The sequence below is a fragment of the Silurus aristotelis genome (genome assembly GCF_946808225.1).
Source record: "Silurus aristotelis genome assembly, chromosome: 6".
Classification (NCBI taxonomy): domain Eukaryota; kingdom Metazoa; phylum Chordata; class Actinopteri; order Siluriformes; family Siluridae; genus Silurus; species Silurus aristotelis.
The window spans coordinates 18,804,807-18,824,922 of record NC_139579.1 but is presented as its reverse complement, the minus strand read 5'-3'; the positions used below and the strand labels follow the sequence as shown (position 1 = coordinate 18,824,922).

General features: G+C 37.3%; 1 protein-coding gene across 2 annotated transcripts; it reads right to left on the bottom strand.

Annotated features, from left to right (window-relative positions):
* Positions 1-1,722: 1,722 nt before the first annotated feature.
* Positions 1,723-18,247, bottom strand: pgfb (placental growth factor b). Of its 2 annotated transcripts, none has more exons than XM_083543458.1 (7): positions 17,663-18,247; positions 8,615-8,651; positions 5,550-5,746; positions 3,746-3,825; positions 3,552-3,581; positions 3,400-3,482; positions 1,723-3,292 (listed from the first exon to the last, which is right to left on the bottom strand). In XM_083543458.1, exons 1-6 carry the CDS (start codon positions 17,726-17,728, stop codon positions 3,413-3,415), a joined length of 480 nt encoding a protein of 159 aa, XP_083399584.1. In that variant the 5' UTR covers positions 17,729-18,247; the 3' UTR covers positions 1,723-3,292; positions 3,400-3,412. The 2 variants fall into 2 exon arrangements, with proteins under 2 accessions (XP_083399584.1, XP_083399583.1); XM_083543457.1 differs by having other exon boundaries at positions 3,400-3,456; positions 17,663-18,232.
* Positions 18,248-20,116: the final 1,869 nt, after the last annotated feature.

Sequence of the window (20,116 nt, the reverse complement as noted above, 5' to 3'; positions counted from 1 at the left end):
TGAGATTTGCAAATGATTGCATTCTGTTATTTTGTACAATTTACGCAGAAAAAAATCTCAAAGCTTTTTTAAATTTGGGTTGTAAAACATTATGTACTGTAAATTGATTATGCAGAGATTATTACTCTGCAGTATTGTACAGTGTGCATGTCAATGTTGTGATTAGCCTTTTGGTTGTGGATTTACTTGAAGTTCTACACCCTGCTGTTGCTAACAAGAAGTGAACTATAAAAAAGTTAATCAAAATAAAATCTTAATATCTATAGTAATTGTTTACTTCGTCTACTGTGGTCATAAAGCATATGAATATAGTGATGATATATTAGGAGATGATTCATTATAGTAATGTAATTAAAACCTAATTGATTGCTTCTGTGAATAATTAAGTCACCTATAAATTGCATGTTAAACATACCAATGAAGCTGAATGTAATTATCTAAACCAATGAAAATTTACCATTAAATTACTTTATTAACCGTATATGGACATTTCTTCTCCTGGTTTTCAGAAAAGTAGCATGTTCTGTGGGTTGTTGTGAACTGTATGAAAGTTTAGCTATTGTGAAAATCCAAAAAGTGTCCTAATCTCACCATATTAATTAATTAATGTGGAATAACGATATTCTGTGCAAGTCAGTTTTCATTATAATAATTTAAACCACATTATTTAGACAAGCATATTAAATTTTGTCTCTAGTGTCTTTGGACAGCTCTTTGGTCTTGGTCATGTTAGTAGTTGGATTCTTACTGATTGTATGGGGTGGACAGATGTCTTTATGCAGCTAACGACCTCAAACAGGTGCATCTAATTTAGGATAATAAATGTAGTGGAGGTGGACATTTTAAAGGCAGACTAACAGGTCTTTGAGGGTCAGAATTCTAGCTGATAGACAGGTGTTCAAATACTTATTTGCAGCTGTATCATACAAATAAATAGTTTAAAAATCATATATTGTGATTTCTGGATTTTTTTTTTTAGATTATGTCTCTCACAGTGGACATGCACCTACGATGACAATTTCGACCCCTCCATGATTTCTAAGTGGGAGAACTTGCAAAATAGCAGGGTGTTCAAATACTTATTTTCCTCACTGTATTTAATAATCCTCCCTTATCTTAAATGCACACTCTTGGCATCTGGACAGTTCATTTCTCCAAACATTCAGCTAAAATACGTTGCCTTGTTTCTTGTAAAACTTGTCGAAGGTGTTCTTTATAGTTGGATATTTCTCTTTGACCTTGCGTTCCAGTTCATCTCAGAACTGTATAATATAATTTAGGTCTGGGCAGGCCATTCCATGATAGATAACACTCCAGCCGACTGTTTGTTTTCTAAACAATGCTTACAGAACTTAGACGAATGCCTTTGGATTAATCTGTGCACAGAATGTTTTTCCAATCATTCACTGTCCCATTCTTGTTTGTCTTTTACCAAGTTTGTTGCATAGAAACAAAGGGAACATCGATAAATCTCAAAAATGATCAAAGCCTAGGTGTTCCCAAACTTTGACAGGCACTATATTCTGTTTTATTGTTAGACTGACTTTTGATTTTATACTGGGAAATGGTTTAAAATGTATTTTAATAGTGCATAGATCTTGATAGCTATAAAGAAATATATCAAGTATAACAGATGAATATAACCCTAACCCTATAAAACACTATGTTTACTCCTCCTATGACAGCCCTGTTTCTAATTTTCCTTTGATAAAGTAAAAACAGTAGATAATGTATCTTTTTTTTAGAAGTGGCACAACAGCAATACATTATCAATATCATATATAAATATGTACAATATACATGAAACGGAAAATTACTTCAAAACTCTTGACCCATTATGGTATAAAAAAAAAGTAAAAAGAATGTTCACACATAGCAACACAATAAACATGCTGCCAGTCCAATACTATCCTACATCAGGTGATGTGCTTATGAAATTGGAGAAGCAGAAGATTGTACACAATATTAATTTGATAAAATAAAAACTATTAGTCATTGTTAAACTGATACTGTTACTTGTATTTAAAGGCCAAGTATATTAGCAGCAAGTGGTGGGGTTTTTTTAATGAATAAAAAAACTTTTTTGGTTCAGTATCTGAGTATCAGTGATCTGAACCCATTTTTTTTTTGCCATTTTAATAGACAAAAATAATATACTTTTATTTCAAACTTCAATTTATGTTGATTTACACTCGTCTCTCGTATTGCAAACCCTTGAATCCATCGACTTACGCAAGAACTGTCCACATTTAAATCATGTGTACGTTACAGCAGGTTTGTTTGGAAACTGCTTTCTTGAAACCAGTAGAGGTCACTACGCCAACGTATGAACCATACAAGAAGTCACTCTGAACCCCAAATGCAGTCCATGTGAACGCATCTTCATGCAGATCTATTCAACAATTAAAATTTGGTTTGTGGATTGACTGTTTGTAGGAAAAGATTTAGAGAGCTGGGCTGGAACTCTGACAGCTACAAAGCCAAACAAACTGACAATCTGATAATGCTACAAATGGGTTGGGGTTATGGGGGATAGGGAGGAGACAGGGAGAAGAAAACTCTTCACAGGGACTGGTATGTGTGGACAGGGAATTCGTTAAAATGGAGGGAGGAGTTTCTTGGTGTTTGTCCAGCTTTCGATTCTTACACAACCATCGCCTTTCAGTTATTGCATATGTCATTTCATTTACAATACGAATTCATTAATACAAGAGTAAAGAAGTGTATTGCTTATCTCAGTAAAGGATTGATGGTTTTCTGGAAAAACCAACTGTCTTTGGCGATTACATTTTTATCCCAATTTGTACTCATGCCAAACTTCAGCAGAGTATTCAGTCAAAGAAATAACAACCAAACATGCTCTCCTCTGGTTTGCAAGCAATAAATAAAAATATGTGATATGTCAAAGATAATGTGCATAATAATAATAATAATAATAATAATAATAATAATAATAATAATAATAACAACAATAATAATAATTAGACTTTATATAGCCAGTGTCCTATGGGCTCATGTTCTAGCAGAGACACTAGGTCTGGCCCATCATTGTTATGCTCCTCAGGAGATTTTGTGAGATGCACGTCTGAGGGTATCACCTCACAAAAGGCACTTCCTGTATATGAAATGTTCGTGGTGATCTCCCCATCACCATGACAATAGTGCATCTCGGATCTGGTGGTTGAGGTGACTCAGGATGCTGTAAGAGGCTGGCAGTACACTGAAAGGGCAGGCAGTACGAGATGGGCAGAGAGCAGGAAGGGACAGTGTTTACCTGCGAGGAGGCTGGCACCTGTAGGATATGAGGTTTTTACATTTCAGTATGACCCTCAGGAAAAAAAAACTTTATCATATCTGTTTCCATCAATAGAAACAATTTGTATTTAAGTCGTTCTGTACCCATCACAGTCTTTTACTCTTTGTTTCCTTTTTTTCCCCCTTCCTCTTGGCTTCCACCTACAACAATAAAAAGATGAAAAACTCTGATTTTGAAATCAATCATGACAATGCAATGATTACTACTCATGATGAAGTGTTGGTAAAAAAGTTACCTGTCATGCTTTGGTGTACGCTTTCTTACTCTGATCATCACACCACATAAAAACAGAGACACAGTTAGTTACTAGTGTTTGCTTCTCAGCTGATATTCTTGTCGCATTTCTCAGAGTTATAATATAAGAACATGGTTAGAAAGAGAGCACATGAATGAAGAAAACAGAACAAACCAGAGTGAATTTGTCCTTACCTACATTCACAGCTTTTATGCTCTACGAAAGTCATCTCGACATACTCCTGTCCCTGCTCGGATGGCTTCAGCTTTAATAACTGCATACAATATTTTACAGTTATTTTCTTTTTTATGTTGCAAAATGTAGTACCGTAATTTCCGGACTATTAAGCGCACCCATATATAAGCCGCACCCACTGAATTTGACAAAGATTTTTACACCTGTCTTTTACACCGCACCTGTCTATAAGGGGTCTACATTAAAACTAATAAACTTTACACAGGCTTTAACGGAAGACAGTGTCTGTTACACAGTGTAAGGGGTGAAATATGTTGTGGCTCCTTTAAAAGCAGAGCGGCATTTTGGGAATAGCCTGTCGCCGCATTTTCCCGGTATTACTGCATGTGTGCAAGACCAAGGAATATGTCCTTATTATTTTCTGATGCTCATTTCTAAGTTTCTTTGACTAACCCGTAATGCTGTTGCCAAGAAAAATAAAAAAGCACGAGTTTTGGAAACCTGTCTGTGATTTCTGTTGCAACTGGAGTTAGCGAGCTATCTCTTGACCCTGACTCAAAGCGTTACAACGGCTTGTATCTAAACAGTACCCTACCAAGAAAGTCATTGTTCACTGTCTTCCTCCTTCCTCTTACAACAATTTCTCTCGGGAGTTTATCTTTTGGCATCATCGTGTGTAAAAAAAACCCTTTTTTTCTCCCGATGCCGTGCAGCTCAGAACACAGGTGAGGTGCGTTTTTTTTGTTTCCGTTCAGAAATTTCATTGGTCTAATGTTATGGGGTTCAGTTTTTTGGCTTGAAGTTTGTGAAACCGGGAAAAACCCAAGGAAAATTCATAAATAAGCCACTTCGTTGTTTAAGCCACGGGGTTCAAAACGTGGGAACAAAGTAGCGGCTTATAGTCCGAAAAATACGGTAATTCACTACAAAGAAACACATTGAATATAGTCAAATTGACCTAGTATTTCCTAGTATAAAATTACAATGCACCAAATACAATACATAATTATAAAACCCATTTCTATATATGATTTTCTAATTTAAAGCCTGATCTAGTTTGCAACAATCTGTCCAATCTGTCCATATATCGAGATGATCAAACAGGTAAACACAGGACAAACATTGTCACACTATCACAAAGAGGATGTCTTGCACACAGAGAATTACACTATTACTACAAGAGTGATGCTACTGTTTAATACAATATAATATCAAATATGTGACCAGCACATTAGATAGAATAAGTGTGGCAAAAAAGTCTTGAGCACTGGTTCTCAGGGAAACTAACTTGTTACTTGTTACTACACAGCATCTGCACTCTACTCCACAACCTGGTCTGTGAGCACACAAAAACTGTTAATCGCTCCTATTTTGCACAAAATAAACTGTTCATGTGCAGCTCTCCAGAGCACGATCTCCTTTGATCTGCGCTGGGTTTTTAAGCGTTTGCCTGCAATTACTGCACGATCAGCATGTCAGCAGTTTTTCATTTCTTAGACATTCATTCCTCAGAATGCATTTATTTGTCTATTTGGGACTATTTAGGTTTTTCTACTAGTGGAAGCCTACCCGAAATGTAAAAAAAAGTTACTTGGAGACATTGGATAATAATAAATCATTTATATCATTATAACAAGTTTAAATAGAGAAGTTATTGTACTGCATGAAATGCAGTTCAGTAAATACAGTGTATTTACAGTACATACATGTGCATATACATACAGTGTATTTACTTTGTTGTTGACCCTATTAGTGACCAGTGGCTGAGATAGTCCACTTCACTATTATTGTTCTAGAACATACTTGCATAGTGACGTTAGAGGTTTGCGTGGGGTGGCACTCAAGTTTCTCGTCTCCGCAGCAACCGGCACAACGGACCAATGGCACACAGGAAGGGCTGTACATGTGCTCCACCTCCCCGGGATACTCCTGCACTACCTCTACCAGTGTCTCGATGGTGCGACAGAAGCTCCGTCCCCACACCTCCTGAAAAAGGATTACTGCAACAAAAAGGAGGGAAAAAGCAGTCATTAAATGTCAAAATCTAGCCAGTGAGTGAATTATGCCAAATTAACATAGTATATTTTTCCATAATTACTTTGAATTTCAGTCGAACTGAAAGTAATGGTAGGTACACGAGTAAGAAAAGTCATAAATTGGACATCTATGGTTCTGATACTTTACAATGACGACTAGCTTCTCTGCTCCAACATAGGTGGATGTAGAGGTTCTGAAACTTGCAGGTGCCCTGAGGCACATGACACAGGATCATTCTAAGATGTAGTCAGTACACTATGCATAATTGCCCAATAAACATGTGCTTCGTTAGCTAGGTCTCAAATGTGAGGTCATGGTGCCTACACAAGCAGCAGCATCTTTCCAAAAATTCTCAACTAAATTGCTTTCTTTCATAGGTCCCTAAGTAGCCACACCTTAAGATAGTTGCAGTCATGAACACTGGCCTATAAGCAGGCAGGAATTCCAGATGAGAGGGATTACATTTCACTGAGATTTATGCATGTTCTACATTTTCAACTTTGCCCTTTGTGCCCTTGTGTTTTTTCGCAAGTTGTAAAGTAGCTTATGTTGTTTGTGGCATTTTTAACTAAAAGAAAATGCGGCAATAAAGAAAGCTTTTTGAATGAAACTTTGAACATTTTGGATTAAAAGAATGGTAATGCTAACTGTAAAGTCACCAGTAGCTCTGACTAACCACATAGATTTGAATCATTGTAATGTAATCGTAATATTTCTGTTACGGCCCAGTCATTTCTTTAAATCTTTGCTGTTTAAATGTAGAGCTACTAATTAGAAAGTTTTTTGCAAACATGATTATTTCACATTTAGTTAGTATTCATAGCTCTGAACGTAAAGATATTTCACTGCTCCTGTTTCATTCCTTTATTTCTTGATCAGCATCTGCTCCTCATTATCATATGAGTAACATGAACAAGCAAATGAGACAGATAAAAGATGAAATATCAAAGCTGCTAATTGATCTGCCGTTCCCCACGCACTTCATCTGTTAATGAAAACAGACAACATGCAGGCTTCTGTAGCTTTAGGTTGTCCAGCAGTCCACTAAGAATGAAGAAAAAAAATCACATATGGAAGAACTTCTGGGTTAAAGATTGCGAATCAATCATTCGCTGTAAAAACATCACGCAACACAAGATCACCATGAAGGGAAATACAAGAGCCTGTAAGAAATAGTGGGAAAAGTGGAATGGCTGCCCCAAGGTTAATCTGCAGTTTACTACGAGAAGGCAGGATGCACATGAATGCAAATTAGTGAATATGGGTCAAAGACTTCTGCAAAAACAAAATCCAGCCAACAGTTGCTTCAGATCCTGACTTGAGCAATGATTTTTCAACATGTATGTGTCTCGGATTTGTAAACATTCCGAACACTCAATCCTAAAATGGCAGATAACGGTAAATGTGCTGAAAATAACTTTTGGCAGAATTTGTTAGTATAACACCAGTCTATTGGTAATGTGGTTTGGTTAACACAATTCTTTCCTATTTTTACCGGTCAGAAATGAATGTGTCTGTACTGACATTCGAAATATGCTATTTGAGTGATATTTTCATATATATATATATATATATATATGAAAGCCGTGAAGAAACAGATTGCCATGGTTTAGTAGAAGAGCTAAAATAAACTAAAATACCCTGGCCTCCTAACATCATATTCTAACCTTATTTATGCACATGTGGCAAAATATTTTTTATATTTCACTATATTTGGAACATTATGTTCAGAAAGCACATGGAAGTGATGGCTCCAAACTTCAATACAGTATCTCTGGTCTAATCCAGCACATGCTTTTTTTTTTTTTTAACCACCTCTGTGTTCTACAAATATTTTATTATCTAATTTTATTTTTAACCTGTCAAACGTGAAGAGCAAGCAGGTAGTGTTCAAAATGGCGTTATTAAGAAGATTTAGTAATAAATACATACACTGAGGCAGGGAGACAACTCAGTTTACATCTTACCTACTGTAACTGGGTTTGCAAAACAACACTACAAAGAAGACTACAAAAAAAACACTATTCACCAGTCACTAGTCCACAAATATGACATATTTAGCCAAAAAAAGCAGCCAAGTAAAACTAAAATTCCATGTTAACTTGACTAGTACCGTAACATTCGTTAGCTTTTCACCATATTAGAAAACAAACTAATTCAATATTCAAAGAAAATGCACTCGCTCCTAAATCTATTTACCTCTTATCGTATTATACTGACTCTCACATTGACTTCTGTTGGTTAATGCTCTCAAGCTATTACTGTTTCTCTCCCCTGACAGTCGGCCAACTCCCACCTGTCACTTTGTAGTGAAGTACTGACTTTTACTGGTTTATGGCGTATGTGTACAAATTACTCAACAATATTTATGTGACAACTCTGACACAACACTGGCTGTGAATTACTATGACAGGACCGCCAGACAGACACTCAGCAGCTCAGGAACAGCATTTTGTAAAGTATTTTAAGGATTTATTAGAGTTATTCTGTCTATACATTTGGGTGCATTGGTCTGATATTATAATCAATTTGAATCCTTTAGAATGATTATATACAATTGTGGATTTTATACTTTAGTCCTTAAAAATTAACACACACATTTGGATCCTTGTGTCTAATGGGTGTGATGGAGAACTTCTATTAAAATACCAGTGTAAAATTTATGAGTGATGTTGGCAAGTTATGTCAGCATTTGGTTTATGTCAGAAAACATACCTTGGACATAGTGCCTCACTCTGGCCTATGTAATCTGCGTACAATAATGGCAACATGTACTATAAGTGCCTAATTAACATCATGCACATATTAACTGGTTACAAGGCTATTCTTACCTTTAGATGTGCTGTTGGTTGTGTCTGAGTGGAAACACTGTAAAAGATTAAAACATCATATCAGAGATCATCAGATTTATTACACAGTTTCAACCTGATTATATTTATTTTTAAGTATAAACAGAGATGAACAAGCATTAAAGATATCAGTCATTACTGAAGTTAATCTACAAAACCATTTGTCTTTCAGGAAATTTAAATATAACATAGAAGATCAAAATCTCTTAGCACACACTGGTGGTACAAGACAGCTTTTTCAATCCAAAAGTCACCCAGATGTGGCCAAAAGATTTATCATATTTCCATTTTTTGTCTGTTTAAGTTAAAAAAAATTTCTGTGATTCATCTATTTATTTTCATGTTCTCCTATCTCCATTCTGTGGACACTCACCATTAAGCCTTTGTTAAACAACATTAGATTTTTTCTGGAACCTAAGACTCCACCACCATGTTAACTCTTTATACACTCCAAGTGTCCTTTAAAACAATACTCATCATTAACATCTCACCTTCGAAATTTCCATTAAAATAATAATACCATTAAAATGTAATGTGTGCCACTTTTGAAACATAATTAAAACCAGCCCTATGTTTAAATGGATCAAGATCCTGAACAGAGTTTCAGCTAACTAGAGAAGCAAATCCGTAGACTGATATCATACCATGATTCTTTGGTCTGTGAAATTCCTCTGCTATGCTTCAGGATAAGAGGGCTCAATGCTAAACAAATTAGCAGGTCAGTGACCTACATTGCCTACCTTCACCTTACTTGAATATGTATAGGTCACACATAGACTGATATGGAGCGAACTTGTGTAAAAATAGCACTACAGCACTATAAATAAAGTATTTTTATTTTGGAAAAATAGAGGCATGATGAAACATATTTGCAATCACATTACTCCCTTATACTGTCACTGCCTCGATAATGAACCAGATTTTTTTGCATTTAAGACAATAAAAAAGCAGGTTCCTCATCATGTACTATAAATACCAAAAGTACACAATCAAAACTACCCAAAAAAAAAGGGGGGGGGGGGTGTAATATTTTAGGCAGGCTATGTGTTAAACATAGTTACCTCACCACAATGGTTTCTTTTTGGCGACAATCTTGGATGCCTTTCATGGAAAGAATGCTTGGGGTGGCCATGGTGGGGGAGGAGGTGTATTTGGAGAAACCTGGCATAATGTGTGTCAGCCAGAATAAGCCACACATTCAGCACCTTAAGGCTTCCTGAGCCAGAAAAATGAGTTGCCCTAATAAAATCTGGCAGAATATTGTGGATATGTGGAGAAGCTCACGTAGCAGCTGCTCATCCGTGTGTACGTGAGCATGTGTGGGTGGATTATAATTCAATATTTAGATTTATAGAGGACACTTTTAGATTTGGCCAGCTCCTTATGGCTTTTTAAGAATCATATAGATCATTAGAGACTGGAAGAGCATCAAAGGCATCCTAATGATGACGCAAAACTTGTGGAGGGGCTATGCGTTGAAACCATACATCCAGGATGTACTAGAGCAGAAATGAACATTCATTCTGTGATCTTTAAACCCATTCTGTTTATGTCAGGGAAACAATTAAAAGGGGATTGTGAATTATACATTATGTTTTTCCCCCTGAAATGAATTCCTAAAAAGATGTCATTTTTCACTCTCTACAGCTCCTTCAACAGTTTAATTTGCCACTGTTCTGCTTTTGTCCATCAATAATAATTAGAAAGACAAGATCTGTGAGAACCACTGAAGCTATGTTCTAGGACAGTTCTCCTGTATCGTGTATAACAGACCGATGTGCAATTATTTGCATCAGTGTGATGCCCCTGATTAATGTGAGATTAACAAGTTCCTTGAGACTTGACATTTATGCAATACTCTTTCAGATGTTCCATTACTTAGACAACACAAGAGAGCTCTGACATCAAGAGGCAGCTGAGAGGCAGCTGAGAATCATCAGATTTCGATTCGAGTAGTCTGTTGGATATGGGGCAGGAAGTTTTGAGAGAAAAACAAAAGCAAACAAAGTGATAACTAAATATTTTTGCAGACATTTGGCTCCTTGTGAAAAATGCAACTGGGAATGTTACAATTTTAAAGTGGGAAAGCAATACAGTTAAATACTACAGATAGTACTACAGATGGGAAAGTGCTACAGAACAATTTGCTGACAATGCACACATTTTCCAAAGAAACAGCAGAGAAAATTGCCAACTACAGTTTTCTCGTGACATATAATATAGTAGAACATTCTCAAAAAGTCAGCCTCATAAAGGGTCAAGTGTGCTACATAACTGCTACATAACTGCAAAAGACACATCTTCAGCCAGTTCTCAGCTCCAGTTGATGATCCTTGAAAGAGACCCAAAGGCCCTGAAAGATAGATGCTGTTCTGTAAATATATTAATCCTTCATATAATCATCTTTCTTCGTATGAATACAATAGAATTTGCAATAGAACATTCTACCATCCGTGGACCACAAGTATTTACAAGTGTTGCTCAAACAGCCCTTTAAAGCACTCAGCTGGTGTAGATCTGTCACATTAAAGTCTATTGAAGGAGTGAAAAAAAGCTGTATTTGGGGTAAGTTAATGTGATAAGTACTACAACACGCTCTGTCTTAAAGCTGATGCTTTCCAGCTGCTCAACATGTTAAGGTCAAATTAAAGAAAAGGTGATCCAGATTTAGGGGAAACACGATGCTGCTTTTTACTGATTGATGAGCGTGCCACAAACTTGTCGGCCCTCTTGGCTGTATCACTCACAATTTAGCTCATGTGCACACATACAAGCTTTAGAAATTCCACCAAGACACTGTTAAAAAATTCTGGGTTTGACTCACCAGATGTTAATTCAACAGCAGTGATCAGTCCAGGCACCATACAACAAATGCAAAGACAACTCATTGGGCCTATGTGTATGGGCCAGTCCAGAGTAATTGTGCTCCCTATTACAGTAAATGCTGCCATGGGTGTGTAAAAGGGAATAAATTGCCTCCAGATGAGAGATTAAAGGCCACTGAGCAGATGACAGTCTCTTGAGTGCCAGTAAAGGAAGGAGAGGTCCATGTTTCCAGATTGTGATTGTACTCTTTGTCCCTTGGGCAACGAGCAGGCCTGCACAGGAAGGAGCAGACCTCCTGTCACCACTACAACTGAGTGTCTACTAAATGTGTGATCAAAATGTGGAGATGGATGCTGCAACAACCAAAGGCTGAAAAGAGTCAGTTTTCATGAAAAGTGTTATGGAAATGCTTATTTTGTTTATTAACAAGAGTTATGCAATGCATCAGTGCCCAGGGAAGATATCTCTTGTCTCCTGCACACAAACTGAAAACGAGCTTGATTCCCCAGGTTCATGACTTATAATGGTTTCATTTAAACTGTTATTGCACATATTATCTTTCTGCAAATAAGTGCCTCGGCAAATGCATTTAAACGGAGTTTGTCATATAGATCACCAAGATACAGAATACCAAGGTGTTGCATGTTTACTGTTCAGCATGTCCCAAATGTTAACACCACATGTATAATAATACAGCACCAGTAAGGTGTTAATATATACATTAAGGTGTTATATGTGCATATGTATATATCAGTATAGCTATGTATATAAACTAATTATGCAGGATTATCTCTGAGTGTTGTAACTTGAAAACACAGGTGTTTACACTGCCAGCTGCCTATTTAGTGGCTCTTGCATAAATAGCACCTTCTTGGCAGAACCAAAGCAGAGGAAGCTGATAAATGCAGAAACAGATGGTCTGACTCAAGTATTATTTTGCTTAAGTGTTGATCGAGAGGAAACACCTGTAGTGAATCACGTCTTCAAATTGCATGCTGAAGCACAGAAGCTACCACAGATCCTGCTCTCTGTCCAGCTCCGATTACCTTTAATAACACTGTGCTTTTACAAGGCTGCTGCATATTCTTCCTTACTGCTAAGTCTGGATAATACAAAGCGAGCTGAGAACACCCGCATAGGTCAATGTCATCATCGTTCCAGCTGTTTAAACGAGACGAGAAGGAGATGACCTGGACAGGAAACCGACATTAAAAGGGCAAAGGTTCAATACAACCTCTCTCTCAGCATTCTGTCTAACTATCCTGCACAGGAAAGGTGAAAGCTAAGAATACATATAACGGAAAGCCGGGTGAAGCAGAGATGAACGGTACAGGAGACAACTCACAGGGTACAAACAAGGCAGGAAAAGTGGAATAGCACATCATATGACATTTAAGAGAGAATATGTGGCATCTGGGGCATAGGAAGCAAACATAGATGGAAATTTACATGGAAGCACAAGCGCTTTCAGATACCAGACAGAAAATAGCACAGAGGAAAACACATAAATACTTTATGAAAGGATGTAAACCTGCATGCTAAAACAATCGCATCGTCAGGTAATTGTGGTATTTCATGGCAGTTTCCTGACAGGTGCCTCCTTTTGGAACAAAACTATGCCCTGCATGTGCACAAACTAACCTGCATGTGGAGCCCAATAATCTACATAATCGGCACAATCATCTACATGAATGGCATAAAGCTGAAATATAATGTCATGTTTGCAATATAACAAATAGCTAAAATAAAGTAGCTTAGAATAAATAATACGCTAGCATAAAAGCTGTTCATTGACACTACAGTGTTTAGGAAGACAAAGCTCAGTATGTGTTCAGAAGCAAACAAGTTCACATGACCGCTGTAGAAATACCGTAGTTAAAAAAAAGTCATTTTTTACTGAATCAGCAGTTTCCAGGATCCAATGAAGTAAAACTAAAATGTTTTTAGGGGAAAAACAAAAATCTTTGCATAGGTGTGCACACCCTTTTATAATGTGGCATTTGCTCTAAATGATCCAATCACATTAAAACTCGTACAAAACGATAAGGTCAAATAAAAAAGACCTGCTGTTTCGGTTCTTAAGATTTTCTTGGCCTAATTTGCTGAAGCCATGGTCCACAAAGAGCTTACAAATGGTCTATGGGACCTTATTGTCGAAAGGTACTGCTCAGAAGAGATGAACAAAATAAATTCTCAAATATTTGATGTACCAATGAATATGAAGAGTCATCGATAAATAGAGAAGATGGGGCACCATAATTTGGCATTACCTAGAGCACAACATCTATTAAAAATTGATAAAAAGGACAAAGAAATTATTAAGAAAACTTTCAGGAGACATACAGCATCATTAAAAGATCTGCAGATGTATGGGGCGAGTACTGGGCACTCTCTGCATGTTATAACAATCACTTATATCTATCACATGCATAGGTTACAGTGTAGGGTTGTTAAAAACATACAAGCAACCACAGGCAAAATGTGTTTTGGGGCATCTAAATTCTAAAGGATGTGTTTGGCGAAACAAACAAAAAAAAAAAAACAAGACAAATTAGACAAGCAAACGGGGATAATCAAAGGAAGATCAAAGTTTTGCAATGACCTTGTCAAAGCCTTGGAAAAGAAGTGGAATATAATTGCCAAATCAAACTGTACTAAGTTAGTGAACTCTGAAAAGAAATTATTTTTGAATTCAATATAAGGTAAGGGCTGTGCACAATACAATCAGGTTAATAGAGTTTTTTTTTTCTCAAAGTGATGCAGAGCTCAATACCTACTTTGATCTGAGTTTTAAATGTCCTTCTTGTCCAGAAACATACAGGTAAGTGCATTGGGTGACTCTAAACTGCCCATGGATATAAATGAGTGTGGAAATGTGTGTGTGAATGGTGTGCTACGATGGACTGATGCCATCCCCACCTCATTTCTAATTCATGCCTAGTGTTCCTGGCATAGACTCTGGATCCACTGCAAACCCTAAACCAAATCTGCAACATGTTTCTCAAATTCTAAACAAATGAATGATTTAAACCAGGGTGCTCCTGACAAGAAAAAAGCATATACTGACTAAGAATGAATGAACAAGGTGAGTGTGTCAGACAGCACCATGAAAGCACTCAGTGTGCTTCTATGTTAATGAATGTAGTCTTTCTTTGTGTCTCATATTTCATATTAAACCACCTGCATGACAGTAAAAATCACCTGCTCCTGAGACGTTCTTTCGCCACACAGTCTAGAAATTCTCACATTATTGAGACCTTTACTGATAATGTTTTGCACATTATATTTTTGATAATTTGTTTACTTTGCGCTTAGTTTTAAAATCCTAAAAAATCATGACAACTGTTGTAATGACAATCTAAACAAAAAAAACAAGTTATAAAGGTGATATAGTGGTTGTTTTTTTACCAGCAATGATGACACATACTGTAATTAAAAATAAAGAATTTGGGACAGGTGAAAGCTTTTTTAATAAATTTGAAATCAGCACCCCCCATATCCAAAAGAGCAGGGAGGGACAAGATTTTATTTTATTTTTTCCCCAATTGGGTGGTCAATATTTACTTTCCGTTCTGTTAAGCTTTTCTGTTCAGTGGTCAACCAGACAAGACAAGCAGCAAAGTGGAGTCATGGAGTAGAATTCTCAGGATAAACTTTATGAGAGGAGATATGACTGATTCCCAAACATTTGCTGTGCTCTGTTAAGATAAAAAAATAATAAAGGTAACCTCATGAAACTTCAAGAAATGGGCAGAACTACATGGGATTACAAGATCACTGTATTCATAGATATATTCTAAGAAAAGGATCTCCCAAGGTTTCTTTGAAGGTTTCTTTGTAGAATTAAATAAATAAAAGACTATAAAGGACCTCACTTTCTGAAAACATTCCAAGATAAATTCATCTTCACAACCCATGCAAAGAACTCTTGAGGAATACTTTTTCAATAACAGTGTGTCATCCAGAGTCTTCAGCAACAGGCCTACGACTTGATAGTATCAGGCTGTTACCCACTTGTTTTCTTTTGTGTGACATTTTTTGGAATTATATTTCCAAACTGTTACAAGAAACTTCATAATTTTTTTTTCCTGTGCTTGGTCTCTCAGCACCACCTATGTAGGCAGTCATGGAGCACTGCTGTATGGATCATTTTATCACAATTCCCTGCAAGAAATGTAAGAAATGGTAACCAGTTTTGTATCTACAGTATAAAGACCTGAGTTCATAGATTTTCAATGTTCTGATACTGGTAAAATAATAGTAGCAAAGTAAGTAAGTAAATAAATAAATAAGATAAAGTGAGTAATGTATTGGAATCGATTGGTTTTAACATGCAATGTAAATACAATACAATGTGCAAAACTATATTTTGCTTACCCTGTATACTGGAAAGATGGAATAAGATTTCCAACAGTTGGCTGGTTGATGCGTGAGTTAGCTGCTCATTTAAGTATAAGTGTCTGCCATTCTGAAACCTCAGAAGCTGGATTTTACTCATGTTTTCTCCAAGCATTTTTGAGCTGATTATCTAGCTCCAGAAACGTAACACTGAGTCCCTATACTTTCTCAAGTGATATCTCTCATTACCGGTCTGCTTTATACAAATCCCCTTGAATTACAGCAAATTGGATTTTCGCCACATCTCAGTGACAGAGGAGGGGAGTGTGAGAGCAGAGAAAATGGAACAAATAAAAGGGCTGTAAGAGAGACATGAAGCATGTCGAGGGAGATGAAGCAAAAGAAAGAAAAGAATAATGAGGAGTAAGAAGGAAGGGGGAAGGGAGAGAGAGAGAGAGAGAGAGAGAGAGAGAGAGAGAGAGAGAGAGAGAGAGAGAGAGAGAGAGAGAGAGAGAGAGAGAGAGAGAGAGAGAGAGAGAGAGAGAGAGAGAGATTGGGAAGGTTCCAGTCTTTTGTGAGAACTCTTTAGTTCAGGCATTCAGGAAGGATTCATCAATGGGAAGCAGTGAATGAACTTGAAAAACGTCTGGCATGTGTTAAATGTTCACTCCCGCTACAAGGGTGCTTGACTGAAAGTCTAGTTCGACCAAGCCAGTTACAACAAATGTTGGAAACCTCTTGGGTCCCAGAAAGCACTAAGGAAAGTAAAAGTGTTGGCACAAGCACCAAATCCACACACACTTTCACATACAGAAGACACGCGGCTGTATTTTGACATGTAAGGTATTAAGACAAAGGACACAGGCGAACACTGGTCTGTCCTAGCAGACTTATAACAGGACCTAGGAGATCTAAACGACCACAGTGAGCTTAATCCATAAAAGTCCTGCCTTGTGTTGTGATAAAACAGCATATTATTCAGTAGCTACAGTGACTTGTTGAGTATCTACATTGAAATCAATAAAAGGGTTGAAAAACTAGCAAATGTCCCAGGTTTGTGCTTAACAGAATTCGGGTTAAAATGAGCTCTTTTTGGGCGAAATTGGTATAAAGTACAAAGCAGAAACAGAGAGGTATTAGGATGATATTAGATCTAGTCTTTAAAGGGGTCAGGTCTCCACTTGTGTGAGCTGATGGAGATGCAGGTGTGAAAGAAGAGTTTTTCAGTTCTCTCCTTCCAAGCCCATCAGCATTGAGAGCTCATACATGACCATTATTTAAAATATAGAATGTCATAAAGAGCATAGAAAACTTGGTAAAGATTTGATATTATTTGTACAAGATTTTAACCCGCGACACAGAAATGCGATGGACGTCAGAGTGAACTTCCAGGATGACGCAATCGGCGCGCGAGGGCGCGCGCGCGCTTTGGGAGGCTCGGGAAAGCGTGACAAACTCACGCGGGTCGAACTGGGTAATGCGGCCAGTCACGTTTCCACTTCATGACTCGACACTTTCGATGTGGCACCGATTAAAAAAAAAAACAGATCAGGTTGTAATTTTGCGGACAATGGGGTGCTAAAGGAAAAAAGAAGACGTAAAAAAACCTCCAACAGCCCCATGTCACACGCTTTTTCTTCACTACTGACCCTAATGACACTCCTGCAGAAAGACAGAGACACGTCTGTCCTTAGAGCTGCACGTACTCGTGCATGTCTATGCCCCTACTTCAACCCTTACCGGCGGACCAGTTCAACAGAACAAAGAAATATACACGCATTCACCACACTATTAATAGCAATGCACTTGCAGAACATGTTTATAATAATGTGTGTGTGTGTGTGTGTGTGTGTGTGTGTGTGTTACCTGAATCAGGGGCAGCGTCAGGACCGCAGCAGCTACGAGCTGCACCAGCGACGCCAACACGCTCATGCTTGGAATAACTTCTTTGCCAAGACCTCGGTCCACTCACTGTTGAGACAGAAATCCACTTTGGAGCAACTCCAGTCCAAATTCAGAAATACTGTATATCCCAGGAGGAAAAAAAAAAAAAAAAACCTAATCGTTTCGTATGTCGTTTTTCCGTTCCCGAACGAGATGCGCGGTGTGCGTCTCCTTCCCGAGTGACTAGATAAACATCAGCTACTCCAAGCGTTTTCCCCCTTCATTAGATCTTCACTAGATCTTCAACAGAAACATGTCAGAGATGTGAAGGCACGTGCAGAACTAAGGACGACTTGTTGCTTCTTTTTTTTTAAATGTATTTTTTTGTTTTTTGTTTTAAGTTAGTTTTAAAGCTTCCGTAAGCCGTTCACGCCGGCGTCCCTCCGCATGCTCACACACTTGGGCTACTAATTGGCCCTCAGCACTTTTCAACAAGTTGCTCGTTTAAATCTCCTCCTCCGGCGCCTTTCACACTCCCACCCTCTTTTCTCTTTCTCCTTCTCCTCCTCGCCTCCCTCGGTTTCTCTCTACCTTGCTCTCTCAGATCGTTCGCCGTTAGTACTTGCACTCATAAGCAATGATAAATAATTTGTTGGGCTGCTACAGGATGTTGAGTATAAAGCAGAAAAATAGACAATCTTTATGACTTGCTTCATAGACAAGACACTCAAACTGAAATAATCATTCATTCTGATGTTTTTTTTAAAGTCATATTTAATGAACTTCTGTCCTTTTATTAGCAATTGAACTGTTTATTAGTAGAGAGTTAATAAATACATAAGTAAATAAAAAAGTGGCCATGTTGATTAATCATCTATTCACTTCTGACATGTGTGGCCAAAGGCTCAGAATTCATCTTTTTTTATTTTGAGTTAAACAGCAGGGGTGGACAGCAAGACCAGAATAAGCACAGACTCAGAATAGGCATCCTGAGAAACAAGCCACACCATTCCCTGGCCAAATTGGATTATGACATTCCAGTAACAAAAGCATTACTGTGTCAAAAAAACACTGTAAAACAACATGATGGAGGTAAAATAACTGAATCACAGGGATGTTCTTTTCCATTTTAATGCTGTGTTTTGGGGGAGGACACATCTTTCCTGTCGCTTTCATTCTTCCAATTCCTCACACAACATTTGTCCTCTATATAGTGGTGTGGTGTTTGCAGTAAGGTTGGAATGCACTAGCTGGAGATCCTTGAGTAGTTTCACTGCATTCTTCCCCTAGTGTTGAATGACAGAGCTGTGGTGAGCTATTGTAAAGAGCACACTTAGCCAGACAGTGTGAGCAAACAGATAGTTTTCCGCTTCTCGAACATATTTCGAACATATATCAGACTACGAGGAAGGAAAGGATTCAGAAGTTAGCAGGTTACTGGGATGCGGGAATTTGAACAACATATTATGGGAAATTCATAATTGTATCATTGGTTGCAAAATGATGGAACTTAATTATCTCTAGAGATTCTCTCTAAAGTAAGAAGTTTCATATGCCAACCAGGTAACACCACACTGATAGATCCCATTTAACAGATTTAAAAGATTTGACATTTTTGATCTGGTGACGTTCGTTGAGAATACATTTATTTAATATTTTTAGGAAGAGTTTGATTCATTGTCTTTTTGAATGCTTTTGCTGTTATAAAATGATTAACAAAAGAGAAAAACAAAGGCTGGTAAGTTTATAGCTATGTGATGTAAGTGATAATAGGAACTAACTTGTTTTGTGGATGTTTCATGATATTAAATGTAGCTATAAACAAATAAGGATGATGTGTACATGAAATAAAAACAATTGTCAGGCTTGAGAACTTGCTGTGGCATAACAGAAATGCACTGGGACTTAATCAGATAATAAACTAACAGCCTCATTATTTTAGAAAAATTGCATGTCCTGTCATGTCTGTTTTGAAAATTATAACAAGTATTTTGTTCATATGTTCATAATGCTCATATCAGGGAAGTGTGATTAAAATCAAGGGCACATGTCTGTTTCTGTTTAAAGAGCTTATTTTACATCACTAGTGTCAGTTCTGCCAATAACACGTGTTTTCCAACAAGCATTTATGGTGCATTAAACTAGAAAAAGTAACCCATTATGCTTTAATAATCAAACACTGTAGTTAACAGTCTTTGCGAACCACGGAAAACATTTCAGCTCCAATTGTATTTTCCATACTACTTGCTTGCACTCCGGTACTAATAGCTGACCTGTTCTCATAGTGTATTACTGGACATTAAATATTTAGTATTACTTTTTCAGATTTTATTCCGAATGAACAAATAACCCAAAGCAGAAATTAGTTGGCAGATTATAGATTTGTTCAGACTCGCTCCTGACAGGGAGGTGACTCACAGAAAGAAAAGCTTAAAC

Coding starts and splice junctions, on each gene's coding strand:
- pgfb (XM_083543457.1), bottom strand. CDS start 17,728: ATGAGCGTGTTGGCGTCGCTGGTGCAGCTCGTAGCTGCTGCGGTCCTG. Junction 5,747..8,614: donor AACCAACAGCACATCTAAAG/GTAAGAATAGCC, acceptor TTTTTGTTGCAG/TAATCCTTTTTCAGGAGGTG. Junction 3,826..5,549: donor CCTCTAACGTCACTATGCAA/GTATGTTCTAGA, acceptor TATTGTATGCAG/TTATTAAAGCTGAAGCCATC.